General features: G+C 38.8%; 1 protein-coding gene across 2 annotated transcripts in view; it reads right to left on the bottom strand.

Moving 5' to 3' along the window:
* The window catches only part of ESRP2 (epithelial splicing regulatory protein 2), a 60,800-nt gene extending 52,043 nt beyond the window's left edge, over positions 1 to 8,757 (bottom strand). For both annotated transcript variants that reach the window (XM_077831138.1, XM_077831139.1), the window contains exons 1-2: positions 8,602 to 8,757; positions 7,551 to 7,679 (exon numbers count right to left, since the gene is read on the bottom strand). In XM_077831138.1, coding sequence (XP_077687264.1) covers positions 7,551 to 7,679; positions 8,602 to 8,736 — 264 coding nt within the window. In that variant the 5' untranslated portion in view covers positions 8,737 to 8,757. The remainder of the gene's footprint in view (positions 1 to 7,550; positions 7,680 to 8,601) is intronic.
* Between the last annotated feature and the right edge of the window lie 7,367 nt (positions 8,758 to 16,124).

Here is a 16,124-nt window from a genome sequence, read left to right as displayed (position 1 = left end):
AGAGCTAATCGGGGGATGCTGACATATTACTGTGGCACTTTGGCAATGTACATTGGTAAATTCTGGCTCCTTCTCAGGCTCAGGTTGGCCACCCCGATCTATCCCATGTGAAGATATGAATTGTTTGGGTGACTCTATACAGGTTGTTGCAATGGTTTGCTATTTTATAGCTACTACTCCACCCCAATCTGATAAGAGGCTTAAGTTACTGTTTAACTTTACCAGAAGTAGGCAGCAGCAGCAGATAGGCGAGAATGTCAAAATTCTCCTTCCCCGTATTAAAATGAACACTCACCTACAGTGACTAATATGGTCCAGTGGTTAAGGAATGACAGCACTAGTAGCCAGCACTACTGAGCGTTATTTCCTTGTCTGCACATCACTCATGATGCAGCCCAAAGAAAGTGATATAAGCTACCCAGTTCTCAATTTACTCAGGTGTAAAATGGATCTAAATATACTTCTTGGGGATATACAAGGCTTAATATTTGTTCAGCACTGAATCGCTCAGATGAAAATATTATGATTTTTAGTCTCACAAAAAATATTACTGTGCCCCAAGCTCTGTGGAGTATAAACCTTGCCAAGACTGCACCCTGACATGTGACACAATGGTGCTTTCGAAGAAGCCATCTTAGGTATGAGCTGTCATCTGGCCTAGCTGACTGTAAAGCAGAAAGTGTTCCAAATGCGACCTGTAGGGACTTGGACAGCACAGAGGATTAGCAATGGGAAAAAAGAAAAAACCATCAGACTCCACCTACAGCATCAAAAACAGAATCACAGCTAGATTTGGGGAAGCTATGTTTTAACCATCCATCTCCACGGCTAATAATAGGAAATCCCATTATATAAACAAGTGCCTGGAACCAGGCAAAAAGCATAAAGATCTAATTTTTAGCATTGGAGATTTTGTTGGCTACAAGTTCAGGGAGTCAATCTAAGGATAAGTTTTTGCTGCAGAGTTAACTTGAGTTATTTACACTGGTTTTATTTCTATTGAGTTAGCCTCGCTCGAGTGATAGCAGCCACACTGCAAAGTAACACTTAAGTTGCTGTGTCCACACTGAGACTTCACTTGTGTGTGGCACTAAAACTCCTGGGAGCATATTCCATGGTTCTTGGAATGCAGTAAGATGAGTAGCTCTATGAATTGTTTCCCAGTGAACCCTGGGAGAACTTGTCTGTCCTTTCTTGGCATGGGGGGGGATTGTGGGAAGGCACCGGAGGACTAGCAGCACTTGAGGTGGAGCTAAAGGTAATGCTCACTCACGTTAACTTTGCAATGAAGACAAGCCTGGAGGGGCTTGGATTTACAGTTGCTCCAAAGAGCTAACGTGCCCACATTCAGTAGTACTATTCTGCAATTTTAATAATAGAATATGCTTCATATATAGGCAAAGACCTGAGATGGGGACTCCACCATATTGTTTTTCCTATGCTTTGTCAGAACTAAGGCTGAAGAACAATCACATAATTGCAGAGTAGTTAAACACTGCTGCTATTTTCCTTCAACCATACCAATTGCTCTTTAAAAAAAAAAAAAGTAAGTGTAGGCATTAGATTTTGTCAACACTGCTGATACCATTTTGGCATGAAGACTAGGAGCATGAGTGCTAGATAAGCCTGGAGGAAAAGACAACCCACAACAATGTCTCTGTTTGGATTTTATCAGCATTGACACTAGCAAGCATTCAAGAGTCAGATCCCCAAAAATCAAGAGATTTGCCAATATAAGTAGTTTGGAGTTCTTTTTATTTGCCTTCTGGCCTCTGAGGCTTTACAGTAAAAATCAGTTCATGTTTTCAGGTTTTCCCTCTGTGAACATGTGGATTAGAAAAACTAATTTCTTAAAAACGAAAGCTTTAACACAGATACCAAATATCACCAGATGCATCATAAAAATCACAAGAATTGAAAACAATGAAATGGGAACAGTCTTTACCACTGCACTATGGAGAAAAGGTGCAGAACAAGTTTCCCTTTCAGTTTAGTTCCAGCTAGTTAATCAGGCTGCAGGAATCCACTGGTTCTACCACCCCTTGTCCTTAAAAGGCTCAACCAACTAGTTTGTTTCCCACTGACTTGGTTGATATTTGGTGAAATATACCAACCGTGTGATTTGATTGCTTAATCAACAAGAATTTAAAAATCAAATATGCATGTGTAAAAGAAGCAATTTGTTTTCATGGCCATTTAGTATTGTCTTAGTATAAGCAAAGCCTTTAGTATTTTCAACTTCTGCTCAATGTAAGAGAAAAAGAAATTGGCATGTTGCTTGATTCCAAGTTCTTTAGGCCATAGAAGACAAAGTAAATTTGTCCTTGGACTATTTGCTGCAATATATAATATGATGAAAGGCCAGCCAGTTTAGGACAGTCCAGCAGGCAAGTATTTGAGTTCAACTAAAAGGTGATTTCATATCGTTCCGTAACTGAATCTTGGATGAACATTTTCAAACAGAGAGTCACGCACACAACTCCCGCTGAAAACTCAGGCTTTAGGACTACTTCTCAAAGGAAATCAGTAACTGGGAATGAAAACCACCCAACGTCTTCATATCACAGGCATTTCTCCACCATAATTACTAATTTTTCTTCATCTTTTTCCTCTCTCAGCGTGACAAGGACAGTGGGGTGGGAGGAGGTATTGTTTCATATTCTCTGTGTATATATAAAGTCTGCTGCAGTTTCCACGGTATGCATCTGATGAAGTGAGCTGTAGCTCACGAAAGCTCATGCTCAAATAAATTGGTTAGTCTCTAAGGTGCTACAAGTACTCCTTTTCTTTTTGCGAATACAGACTAACACGGCTGTTACTCTGAAACAAGGATTAAGCAAGGTGAATCAAGTTGATTTAGGTCATGCCTTGGGTGGGGTGTGGAGGAGTTAAGATATTTGCAGTGTCACCAGTTCTCACAATAGCTGTTTTTCCTCAAAGCCCCAGCTGCTGGAATCAGGACACTGCATGAGAATCTCAGCTTTCATTTAAAAGCAAAAGTAGACATCTAGTCCTCCTGGTTGCAAAGAAAAGCTTGAAAACATGAAGTAAGTGCACCTCGAAGGCTCAGAAACCAGAAAGGAAATAAAATTATTCCAAAATGTATTATTTAAAGAAAGTGTGATGATTCGTAAGCCACTCATGATTTGTTTGCGCGGGGGGGGTGGGTCATCCAATTCATGAATTTTGAACTTTTGGAGGTTGGAAATATGGCATGAGAATGACTGGAAGAAAACGAAGTCCACAGCTGGCCATACTTTCCTTTTAATGTCTAGACCAGGTACTTAGGATGCTTTCCTCTTTGTAAGAGAGCTACAGCTATTTTTTAACCTGATTATATTTCAAAATGTACTTGATGGGACATTTATTTATAGGCAATGACTGCTTTAAACACTTACAACACTGGATCTAGTGCATATAATTAGTGATAAGAAGTATTGTGCGAAGAGTTCCAATCTGTTTGGTCTTTTGAGATGTTCAATTTCACTATACCATATGGCTGCCTAAAACAGTAACTACTTTAGGTCAGACTGTCCAATATGATTCGAGTATGGAAGATAGAAATTCCTACAGTGCAAGACATTTTTAGTTAAAAATAAAATCAGTCTGATTTTATGTGGCCTGGAAATTAATCTCTATATGCCCTCAACTTACTGAGATATTTATTATTTTAGAAGAGTTTGAGACTTGATACTAAACTTGCATCGAATATGAAAGGAAACTCTGAAGCTAGGACAATGAATCCGAACCAGAAAGGAGCAGATCACAGGCTTTCCAAGATTGTAAGGATGTCGCACTTGAAAGTTATGTCTTGGAATCATTTCCATTTTGAATTCACTGAATACACAAAGCAATGTGACTAAAAGGGTGCAGATTTAGGAATCCCGAACAGATTTTCCTCCACTAAGACAAAAAGATACTTGCACACACAATGCTACTGTGCATCATAGAATGCAATCTACCCCTTGGGTCTACAGGCACTGGAGTTTGTTACTACAAGCAAGGACAAATAAGTTAGAGACACACAGTGTAAATTGATCATATCATGCACATTAAAAATATTCGTTATTTGAAAATTCTCTTTGATCTTCAAATACTGTTTTTAAAATAATAAAACAAAACTTTGTAGAATAATATAACTAGTTTATTCATGACCATACAAATACAAAGTTTTCCCTGCACTACCACCACAACAGTTAAGTGTATATTAAAAAAAAGCCCAATTTTGATTTAAAGACATCTCCTTATATTATTAAAGCCTAGTCCTTTAGTAATATATAACTTGACCCACAACACATACTTTTAATGGACCATGTGCCAATGCTGGCAGGAGAACTGCTGTCAGTTGTTTGAATTCTGCCAGAACAACAACAAAAATAATCCTTTCAGGCTCAATGAAAAAGCTCAGCCACCTGCAATTCATCCGTTTTTCTCCATGCCTGAAGCAAGGCCGAAAGTTACAATATACAATGTATTTGTGTTTGGAAATTCTCTCTCTCCATTATAGGTAGAGATTGGGAATCCAAGGCAAGAACAGTGTATAATTAACAAGCACGGACACTCTTGATTACATGGCTGAGATTTGTGCAAAGGGAAAATTAAGTGTAAGACACTTAAATTTACCTTTAGCTTTTCAGAATGGAGTTATGTATATGAAAAGCACTATATAAAATCTCAAACTATGAAGAGACATTGCAGTGTAAGATTTTTTTTTTCCTGAAGCTACAGTCTCTCTGTAGGCTTTGTATGCTGGAAAAGTATAACTGGAAAAAAAGTATTATTTCAGTCACAATCCAAAAAGCAAGATTTCTATTTTAAATATATTGCTAATACAAGTTGTATAGTCACCCATGCATCTAATTCAAAATCAAATGTGCTTTTTAAAATGTGGGTGAATAAATGTGCAGTACTATTATATTGTATTGTATTTCTGTAAGCAGAGCATTTGGGATCTGGTCCAAAGAAGTGGAATATACCCATTGAAGCCAGTAGGAGTTGAGGGCACTCAAATGAGGCTCATTCATAGTGCAAGCTGCTACTGTGCAAGCTTCCCTTTCCCAATGCTGCCAATGTTCCTGACTAGAAACAGCAGCGCTGGGCTACTTTTCAGCAATAAATGCCTGTCATTATAAGTTGGGGTGGGGGACTTCAGAGGGACCAGATGAAGGCAACTAGCTTTGTGATCTCACCCTCCCTTTGCAGAGTTTGCAGTAGTGTCTCCAGAAGGGAATAACGTTTAGTAGACTGATCAATTGCACTATCAGGTTCTCTACAACGTGCCCTCAAATCTAGGTATAACTTGTTTTTTTAAAATAACCACTTTGCCTAATTGCACTTTTAGATTATTTTGATTAGCAGAATGCGCTTTTAAATTTTTTTAAAATCTGCATTCATTAACAATACAATAGAACCTCGATTTTACAAACACCAATCTTATGAACATCTAGTTACACAAACCATTTTTCTTGATAGGGGTTGGAAAAACAAAAACGTTGATGAAGAGCAAGTTGATATCCTTTCACATTCCGATGCCTTGAACACACTGAAAAAAAATCACTTCCCAGTGGTTTGAAAGACAAAAAAAAAGCAATGCAGTGCACCCGACTGCAATTTATGCACCATACTTACTATAATTTTGAGATGTTCAGTTTAATGAACTACTCAATCCCCAATTATTCCAGGCAATAAGAGTTCTACCTTACCTGAAGGCATCAAGTAATTTGTAAGAACCTAATAGAACACGCAGGGATCGGCTCCTATAATTGTGGACTATAGATTCTACTTTTGCTACCATAGTACATGACTATCTCAAAAACATGAATTAATATATCCTCACAACACATATCTGAAGTCATCGTACTGTCATTCTCTTTTTACAGGTGGAGCAATTGAGGCACTGAAATTAAGTGAAGTGCTTAAAGTCATACAGGAAGACAGTGACAGAGCCAGCAGTTGCACTCCAATGCTTTAATCACAAAAACATTCTTCCTCACTTGCCAAGATATGCCACCCAAATGAAAAAAAATATTTTGCAAGAGAGTCTCTTCCACACCCATACACAAAAGCTAATATTTCTCTTTATATGCTGGAGTAGACCCACCTACAGCGCAGTTTATGGGAGTAAGATACAATCTCTCATAAAAGTATCAAGTATAATTAAAGTGTGTACTATAAAGGTAAACAGGGTGTACTTTGCTAAGCTGTTCCAGATGCCTTTAGTGCAAGATCTGGGACAAGCTCAAACCTGCAGCTTTACATTTTCTCAGAGTTATTTTGAAGCTACACAAATCACTTTACACTCCCAGCTGGACTCTTGTGAAACTTGTGTAACATAGAAAAAACAAAACAAAACAGTGTAATCCACATTTAATTTTGAAAAATAAATGATGTTGAATGCACAAAGGTTGTGTATTTATATTTAAGAAATTATTTAGTCCAGGTACAGTGAATTGTTAACCATTCAGCATCAAGTCAGGTTAGTTCCTATTCTGCCAAGTTATGCGTGTGTCACCAGAAGTTACAACATGAACCTGTCCTACTGCCTAAGCAAGTTTCTCTTTCCAAACACACCCACAATGATTCAAGCAAGGTGTGGAAAGACAGTTTTCATATACAGTACTCCACAAAAATGCACTATTGTATTTTTCCAGTCAAGTTCAGTTTACTAAGCAATCACATTTTAAAGAGACAAAAAAGCCATGGTGTATATATGACACACACACTAAAAATTAAAGTAACTAGCCTCCTCTTTAAACTGTAAGGATCATAAGAATTTTCAGGTTATAATATTGTCTGAAATTAAGGTGATGCAGAATGTTTCAAGGAGCAAAATGCAACAATAGAAGAAACAAGCTTACAGACAGAAGGCAGGGATTTTGTATTATGCATTTGGACATCCAAACTCAACTTCTACCTCACTATAATTAAGCACTTCCTTATCCATTAATTTAAGATCATTCAGTTCAACTTTCTAGAGAAGTCATGCACACTGCCTGTGTGGTATTTTACAGAAATTATAATTTGGTATGTGCAACTAATTACCTTTAAGAGTGAATTGTTTTTCTTTACAACGCAAGAAAGACAAGGTCTTATATTAGCACTGATAAGCTGATGAATCTGTATCTTTAGTATAATAGTATTTCTTTGATCAAACTTCTCTGAAAATTTTTTGTTAAGTACCCTAATAATTTCTGACTTGTTAATTATCCTGCTACATCCTGTTAAGCCTTGAAGAAGAGAACTTTAGGGTAAAAGTTGTACATGGACCTATTCGAATAAATCAAAAGCATAGGCCAAAACTGTCAGAACAAGGACACCGACTCAAAAGTTTTGCCACAATTTACTTGAGCTCTTCCCATTTTTCTCCAAGAACCCAATTTCACATAGCTCAAGAGCTGTCTGTGGGGTATACCTTGACTGAGGTATGGCTGGTTTTGAAACAGTTTGCTAGGGATTTCAAATTGAAAGGCAAAACCAAGTGTATTTGCTTTATTGCATCAGTTCAATCCTGTTCCCAGAGTTAACCCTTAAATGCCCTTGCTGGTCCTCACCTGTTGGAGAACTCGGTCCAAAGGCTCAGCTTTGCTCAGTCCCTCTGGTGTTAAGCCACTCACTTCTCGACACTGATCACTTAGCTCCAAACTGTCTGCTTTCACCAGGGATTTGTGCAATGTCCCTACCTGAAAACATGTTAAGCGGGGGAGAAAAGTGAGGAGCAATGGAATGAGTTCGTTATTACAATGCATTCAATTGCTTAGCAGAAATGTCAGAAAGGTCCGTATCACTTTCCAAAAAACGTATTTGTCTATTTCACAAATCAAAGCCCTCTGTAACTTCCCTCCTGCCCCAGGAGAGGAGACTCCCAACAGTGGGTACTTGCTATGGGTTCTTACGCATTCATAGGGAGAACATGTTTCCCACTCAGCGTTGGTTCGTTCAGTAGTTGTTAGATTTTTGGTGGGAAGATCATATAGCTTTACACAATTTGAAGACTCTGCTCAACCAAATTGACAAGTGTGTGTGTGTGTGTGTGTGTGTGTGTGTGTGTAGGGGTTAAAAAACAAAACTTTACACCTAGCAGCCTGAGACTCATCTACATTACAGTAATTAAAAATAAAAAATTACCTTTAGAATGGCTTAAAATAAGGTACATATTTTAAAAAATAGCTTGATCGTAAGAAAAACGAACAAAAACAAGGCCATTCAGGATCTGTTTTCCTTGTGGAGATAGTTTCCATTAAAGCATGCACGTTTGGTGTCCCAAGCGTGCATGCGGGGAGACGGAAAGAGGATTGGAAGTCTCCAAAAACGAGGAGAAATCTAACATGAAAAGAACCAACGTTTAAAGAAAAATAAAATAAAAATAGCCTAATTTAAAAAAATCTTGGGGGGGCGGAGAATAAGAAAAGGCAAAAGGTCTTTGTAGACTTAACCTCCCCCCTCCCTTTTGGTGCATTTGTGAAATGAACAAACAGCCCCAGCTGAGGTGGAAAAGTGATACTGACCATAATGCCTGCACCCGGCCAGCTCAGGGCTGGGGGGCTGCTTCGCTTGCAGCGTACGCACATAACACAACCTCGTATCAAGACTTTGAAGCCATACCTTCTTGCTGTGTAGATCCACAACTTGCCACACCAAGAGAATTAGTTCCCTCTCATCCGAACCCAGTTTAGCCCCATATGCACCAGCTGTTGCCCCAAACAACACCACCAAAGAGTCACTGTGCGAAGCCGTCATGACCACAGGGGGAAACAACTACAATCAAAAGCACAGGTCAAAAAAAAAAAAAAAAAAAAAAAAAAGAGACAAACGAAAATAAAATAAATCCCACAGAGACTCACCCCTTCTTCCAAGTGATCAAAGGGGAAATAAGAGGACAAGGAGTAATAATATCAAGAGAAGAGAGCGCGCTATTGGGGAAGGGGGGCTGAGACAAAAATGGAGAAAACTTCTTACAGCTCTACCTGTTCCCAATGATCTCCTTCTCCCCGGGTCTGATTGGGAGGTGAAATTAACAAGCTGTGGGTTTCTCTCCCTCTGACATCATGGCAGGAACCCAGCCTGGGCTTGGGCTTTTTTTTTTTTTTTTTTTTTCTTCCTCCTCTCCTAAGTTACCTGCCCTTGATTCGGACCATGTGACTGAAGTCAATCTCCCAAAGAGACAAAGCCATTGGGTCTTTGGAAAAGGTGTAGGAGGGACGTGAGGAGAATCAACGCCTGGCTGACCCTGCCTGATTGGTTTTTCAGAGAGATCAGAGGAAAACTCCCATTCTCTATTTAATTCTGCCTCCAGGAAGTGCCTTTACCTGCCTGCTTTCAGTTTTACAGGATTCCTTTATCAGCAACCAGGGAGTGGATGCAACATACAGCTGAATGTTAAAGCGACAGGAGGCCTCTGGTTTGTTCACTCAGTTCTAAAGGTGTTTGGCTATGCAATTTTGTTGGTTTAAGTTTGTGTAGAGATCTTTTTCACTTGGACTGAATCTACTATGTAGAAGTCTTAAATATTTATTAATATAGCTGCTTTAACATGGTATGCTGTTTGATCTCTGAAGCATTTCCTTCAACTTAAATCTAGATTTTTTTTTTCAATCAGTGTACCAGTGGGTGTGTATTCAAATCTCCAGGGACAGCTAACAAAAAGAAATACAAATTTCATACTGTAATATTATAAGGGAAAGATGTTTAATGGGTGCAACACTGTAGCCAGGAAATATCGTACATTTAGGCCCTGATCTTAAGTATTGTTCCACAAAGGGTGAACCCAATGTAGTCAACAGAATTCTGTCTTGACATATGGGTATGCATGGAACAACTTGATATATGCTTGACATGTAAGGCACTCTGGAAATCTTCTAAGTTATTGCCACAGTGTACTGAGCAGTTCTGTAGCTGTTACTTGCAGCCTGATTACAATAGTTAAGTTTTTCTTCTCTGTGTAGCCATATGTAACTTCTTCTTCTTCTTTTCTTTTCTGCTTTACCAAAAATGAACTGGAAAAAAATTCTTTTTAAACTGAGGGAAACACACCAAAAATGAGAATTGAGGAAATTTACCACTGTAAGTAGTTCCATTAACTGTGTCTACTCTGACTAAAATTGGATGCACAATTCGCTACCAGTAGTAGCAGCTGGGGAATTTGTAGTGTGGAAGACTCAGATGACTTTAGCATCCTGTTGTCTAACCATGCTCTAGTTTTAAAATAATAAGCAAACCCTTATATCTCTGTTTAGCAACATCTTCAGCTATTGCTACCGCTGCTGGAAATGGGCTCATGGTGAATTATGTGTCTAATTGGACATTAGGAAAAACCTCCTAACTGTCAGGGTGGTTAAGCACTGGAATAAATTGCCCAGGGAGGTTGTGGAATCTCCATCATTGGAGATTTTTAAGAGCAGGTTAGACAAGCACCTGTCAGGGATGGTCTAGATAATACTTAGTCCGGTCATGAGTGCAGGGGATTGGACTAGATAACCTCTCAATGGCCATTCTAGTCCTAAAATTCTGGGGTTCTATGATCATTTTTGTAGTGCAAAGATTGCCCTTTAGTTCAATAGGACTACTCAAGGTGTTTTCAATTAGAAACTATATTTGCCCTCTGATAAAAGTCAATGGGTGCCAGATAACTTTTATTTAATGGACAGTTGTGTAGGTATAATGATAACTGATCTCTTTCATTATGGGAAACGGCATAGTTGTACATTTATTTACGGTTGTCTGATTGTTAAAGTATAGAGAAAATTGAACTTTTAAAAATCTAAACCAATCTATAATATTTTTTTTTAGGCTTTAAGTGACTTAGAAACATCCTACAAACACTTAAGCTTGTACTTAACTTCATCATGGGTCATTAACTTTACTCCCATTGATTAAAATTGAAGTTAAACACCCGCTTAAGTGTTTGCAGGATTGGGGCCTATGGATATAATTTAGTTTGTAAATATTTACACAGTAAAAGCCAGGCAGAGAAATCTCACAATGCACAGGAGTAACTCCTTGGAATTACAAAATACACCAGTTAGAGCAAGTAGCTGGCTGCTTCTGCTAATCAAGTACGCTGCTATTTGAGAATCAGTCTTAAGGACATGTATCCACCACATCAAAGAAAATAAATACCCACAAACCTTTGCACAAACAGGCTAAAAACTTTATTGCATCCATAATATATGAATTTAGAAAAAAACATATTTTCACTATCATGTTCTGGGGTTGTGCTTGTCTTTGTGCTTTAGTACATGACAAGAACTCGATAGAACTCTAATTCCATAATTTCATCAGATGGTCAGATATTATAGTGATGAGAGGGCATACTCCCCTCTAGACCAGTGGTTTTCAACCTGTGGTCTGTGAACACCTCTGCAGCCTATGCCTAAGATTTCCAAAGGGGTCCACACCTCCATTCAAAATTTTTTAGGAGTCTGCAAATGAAAAAAGGTTGAAAACAACTGCTCTAGACAGATATAATAGAAGCCTATCATTTACTCTGTACGCAATATATGAGCACAGTTAGAGGCTGAATCCCTTTCGTGTGAGTGTGTGGATATGTACATGTGAGGATCATCTTGTTCTCACTGAAATCAGTAATCAAAACTATAAACTCTATTGTCTTCAATGGGAGCAGCAGCCGGCCGTCTATGTACAATCATACACAAAGTGTGTACGTTATGAAGAGAGACATCTGTTTGGGAAAGATTCCAGTTGGGCAGATATCCAGTAAGTACCTAATCAACCTGACCCATCCCTTTAATTCCAGCATTGTTGTTATAAACAAAGATATACCAGCAAGTAATAGCGTAGTCTGAAATGTTTGCATGAAATGCCCCATCCTGTTAGCAGGTGTTGATCCTGCTGTGGTGGATAAGTCAGAATTTCTTGGATGTGGATTGAGGAGCCCTGTGGAAAGAACTGTAGTAATAGCCATGCCCGCTGAGAAATTTTGATCTGAATTTTGCTGGATTATTTTTAATTTCTGTTTAGCAAAACCAACTCCAGAAAAGGTGTAGACTGCATTTGAAACCAGATTGGGAAAGACAGCAACTCTCACAACATTTCAGCAAATCCTCTTGTACAAATCCTCTTCAGCATCTATCTGTTTCTACTCTAACTGATCTGCTACAGGTAACCTTAAAGTTGATACTGTTATAATCAGAATTGATTTTCCAGAAAGACACTTCAAAAGAGCCATCTGCCTAGTATTCAGTGTAGTTTCTTCTAGAATACTCACTTTTTATGTTTGGGTTTCCTCTTTTTGTGCATCAAATCTGTTACACATAGTCAGAGCTGTGGTTAGAGTTTTGAGTGTGTCTACACTGCAGTAAAAGACCTATGGCATGGCTGCAGCTGGCCCAGGTCAGCTGACTCGGCCTGTGGAGCAATAAAATTGCAGCATAGATGTTTGTTCTCGGCCTGGAGCTTGGGCTCTGAGACTCGGTGCTGCTGGGTTTTTATCGCATTGTACATACCTTATCTGTCTCATAACCTAATTAATAAGGTATTTCTGATTTACAACAGTGTAAATGAGAGCCCCTGAACTCCAGCCTTCATGTAGCTTATGACGATGTTGGAACAAACAATTAAATCATTAGAAGACAATAGGTAAAACTTTCAAAGGTGCCTAAATGACTTAGGCACCTAAGCTCCATTTTCAAAAGTGACTTAGATTGCTTATGGCCTTAAAGGAAATCCTATACATTTTAAGGCCAGGTGACACACAACTCACAGAGAAAAGATTCTCTAAACTTCCAGTTAATTTTATGTCAAACAAGTCTTACAAAAAGCATCTAAACAACACTGATTTCCATAGCATTTCAGATGATTTCAAAATATCAGATTATGCAGGTAGTTTCTCATTTCCCCTCTACACACAAGCTCCACACACAACTCAAAATAATGATCTATACAATATTATCTTTTTAAAACGCAGAGGAATGCTATGGTATGTTTCCAAAAAACAGGATCCACTTCCTGAAGCAACACATGTGCTAAACCCTTGTGCATTTAGTGCCAGCAAAGTTAATTTGTAACCAAGATCTGACTGAAATAAAGAGTGACTGCTCACCTTTAGCTTTAATTCTGGTAGTCATATTTACAAAGGTGGTTGTTTGCAGGCTACACATAAGGATAACGTCCCACAAGTTTTACTGACTGCAGAAAACATTTTAAAGGTAGCCGCTAACTGTTGTCCAAGTTTAATGCTGCAGTTATTTTCTATCAGTTGGAATTAAGCAATCCTGGAAAATTGAGATGTTTTATCACGAGTTTATAATGATAGACTTATTAGATGGTTTATGATTGTACTAGACAAATCTGCACTGAAAACTTCAATTCTTACAGTATGTACTCTACATTCCCTTGAATGTTTAAAACATTTCTTTAAAGTTACACTGCTTTTGAGAAGTACTGAATTGAGAGCCCAGGATATTGAACTCCTGTAGCTACTGTCTAGTTGAGAGAGCATGAGGCTAGGAGACAAGATCAAGGATGAAATTCTGGCCCCTTGAAATTCATGTAAAAACTGCCACTGACCAGAAGTGCAGGAATAAGGGGTTCTGGGGGTGCAGTAGCACCCCTGATTTGAAATAGTAATAACAACCAAATATGTGGTTTCTGTTTTCAGCACACCCACTATAAAAATCGAGCCACTAACTCTGCTACCAACTGCAATGAAGCCAAGTTTTCAATCCTGTCCTCTATTCCCAATTTGTGTGACACTGGGCAAGTTGCTTTTTTATGCCCCATTTTACTTATCTGTGAAAAGGGAGATGATGATACTACCTCATAAAACACTTTGAAAACTACCAATAAAATGTACTAAAATCATTAAGTACAAAGTCTTGTTGTTTATCTAAAGCAAGGATAACGTGGGCAGTAACAATATTGTATTGCCTCTAGGATGAGCCTTTTTGTGCTGGTGAGGTTTGTTTTTTGTTTTTGTTTTTCAAACACTTTTGTTTAATTCTTAGTGGACACATCAACATGATCAGGATTTCCCTGACATCCTTCTTTTGACAAGGAACTCTCCTAAGAGGGCATGGAAACAAATCCTTAACTGTATTCCTTGAGTGACTGTCTCAGATGTTTTTGAAACATCAGTTTTTCCCTGTACTATCTAGCTCTGCCATGATTATAATACAGGTAGAGACCTTCCAAATACTTGCCCTGAGACCTTCACAAAAGTATAAGAATGCATGGAAATACTCCAGAACCATGACTTCCTGACGAGAATGGCCGTGGATGCCCTTGCTCTCTATCAAGCACTACTGCAGGCACTGGCTCTAACTGTGTGCTGCACATGTTCACTCAAAGTATGACTGCATGCTAATGCTACAGTAATAAAAACAAAATGGGTGACTAGCATTTAAAAAAACCTAAAACATATCCTGCATTATTTTACACAGCTCCTTTCCCTTCTCATGGGTGGGGAGGCAAACAATGTAATGCCCTGATCCTGGAAACACTTACTCATGTTAACTTTATGCACATGCATAATAGCTCCATTGGCTACCTTTGGAGTGCACTGTCTGACTATCAAATACACTGAGCACATTATTTTCTGTATCGGTCCAGTGGAAATGAATAAAGGCATCAAGGTTGAACATCAGACAGATTTGAATCTTCACTTTTTATCAGAAGTTTGTCAACAGAAAACATGCATACATCCCCGCAGCAAGCTGTTTTTTCTGAAGTAAATCCTTTACTTAAGATTCTTATAGGTACATAATTGAGCTAAATAAACAGTTTGCAATGATACTCTCTCCAGTGAATTTAGACTTTTCTCTTTCCTTTTGCAATGAATTGAGTAGATCAGAATTTCTTCTAAATCATTTATGATTCAAATATTTTCAGCACCGTTTTCTGGGTGTTTTTACACTGTAGCTGGATTGCAGATAGTTCACAAACTATTCCATACTTGATATTTGAACTTTTGAGTTCTGATTGGTCAGGCAAAGCACTTTCTATTGTTTCTGTTTATATGATTGGATAAGTGTATAAGTAAGTATGATTTTGAAATAATCAATCAGTAATTTTGATTTTGAAAATTCACTTTCTCTGAACATTCATGCCAGTAGAGTTTGATCAAATAAATGTTTGTGGAAAGCGAAATCAAATGGAGGCCAGCATAGCAAAAGCAAATTCAGTTATACATGTGAGCAGATATTTATGATTTGGTTTATTGCAGTGTTAGCTCAGTTGTCTTCTAGCCTTAATCTACAAAGTTGTGGAAACTAGATGGCAGAGGAAAATTAAAATCAGAAATTGAGCCTTTCATCTCTAAGGGCTTGTCTACACTTACATTTTATAGCGCTCTAACTTGCTAGCTCGGGGGGTGTGAAAAATCACCCCCCCTGAGCGCAGCAAGTCTGAGCGCTTTAAAGCACTAGTGTAGACAGGCTCCAAGAGCTGGGAGCCAGGCTCCCAGTACTAGGAGCTAATCCCCTTGTGGAGGTGGATTACCAGGAGTGCTGGGAGAGCTTCCCTCCCGGTGCTCACACACAATCACACTTGCACTTCAAAGCGCTGCCGTGGGAGTGTTCCCGCGACAGCGCTTTGAAGTTTCCATTGTAGCCATGCACTAAGTCATAGGTTCAAATGTGGCCTAGGGTGACCAAAGTCCTAATCAGTGACCCATGTGAACGAGTGATGGTGTATAGTCCCATTCTTAGCGGCTGGGCCTTGAAAGAGGTTACAACTTGTGGTGATAATTTTGTGAGATCCCTCATTTGGTAACCTCTTTGATGGTCTCAGCTGAGACATGGAAAATTGAATTCATTTGAAGATGTTAATTCCATAACAGGACTGAAGCTCTTTAGTGGGGAATTGTTGGGGAAAGCTCTTCCTTTCCCTGGATAAATGAAGGACATTAGTCTCTACGGCCTGGTCTACACTATGGGGTTAGGTCAAATTTAGCCGCATTAGGTCAATTTAAAAATGACTGCGTCCACGCAACCATCCCCCTTCTGTCAACCTACAGGGCTTTTAAAATCGACTTCTGTACTCCTCCCTGATGAGGGGAGTAGCGCTAAAATCGACCTTGCTGGCTCGAATGTGGGGTAGTGTTGGTGCAAATCAACAGTATTGGCCTCCAGGAGCTATCCCAGAGTACTCCATTGTGACCGCTCTGGACA

This window comes from Eretmochelys imbricata, chromosome 12, assembly GCF_965152235.1.
Source record: "Eretmochelys imbricata isolate rEreImb1 chromosome 12, rEreImb1.hap1, whole genome shotgun sequence".
NCBI lineage: Eukaryota > Metazoa > Chordata > Testudines > Cheloniidae > Eretmochelys > Eretmochelys imbricata.
Note: the sequence above shows the minus strand (reverse complement) of the source record. Positions and strands in the feature narration are given on the sequence as shown.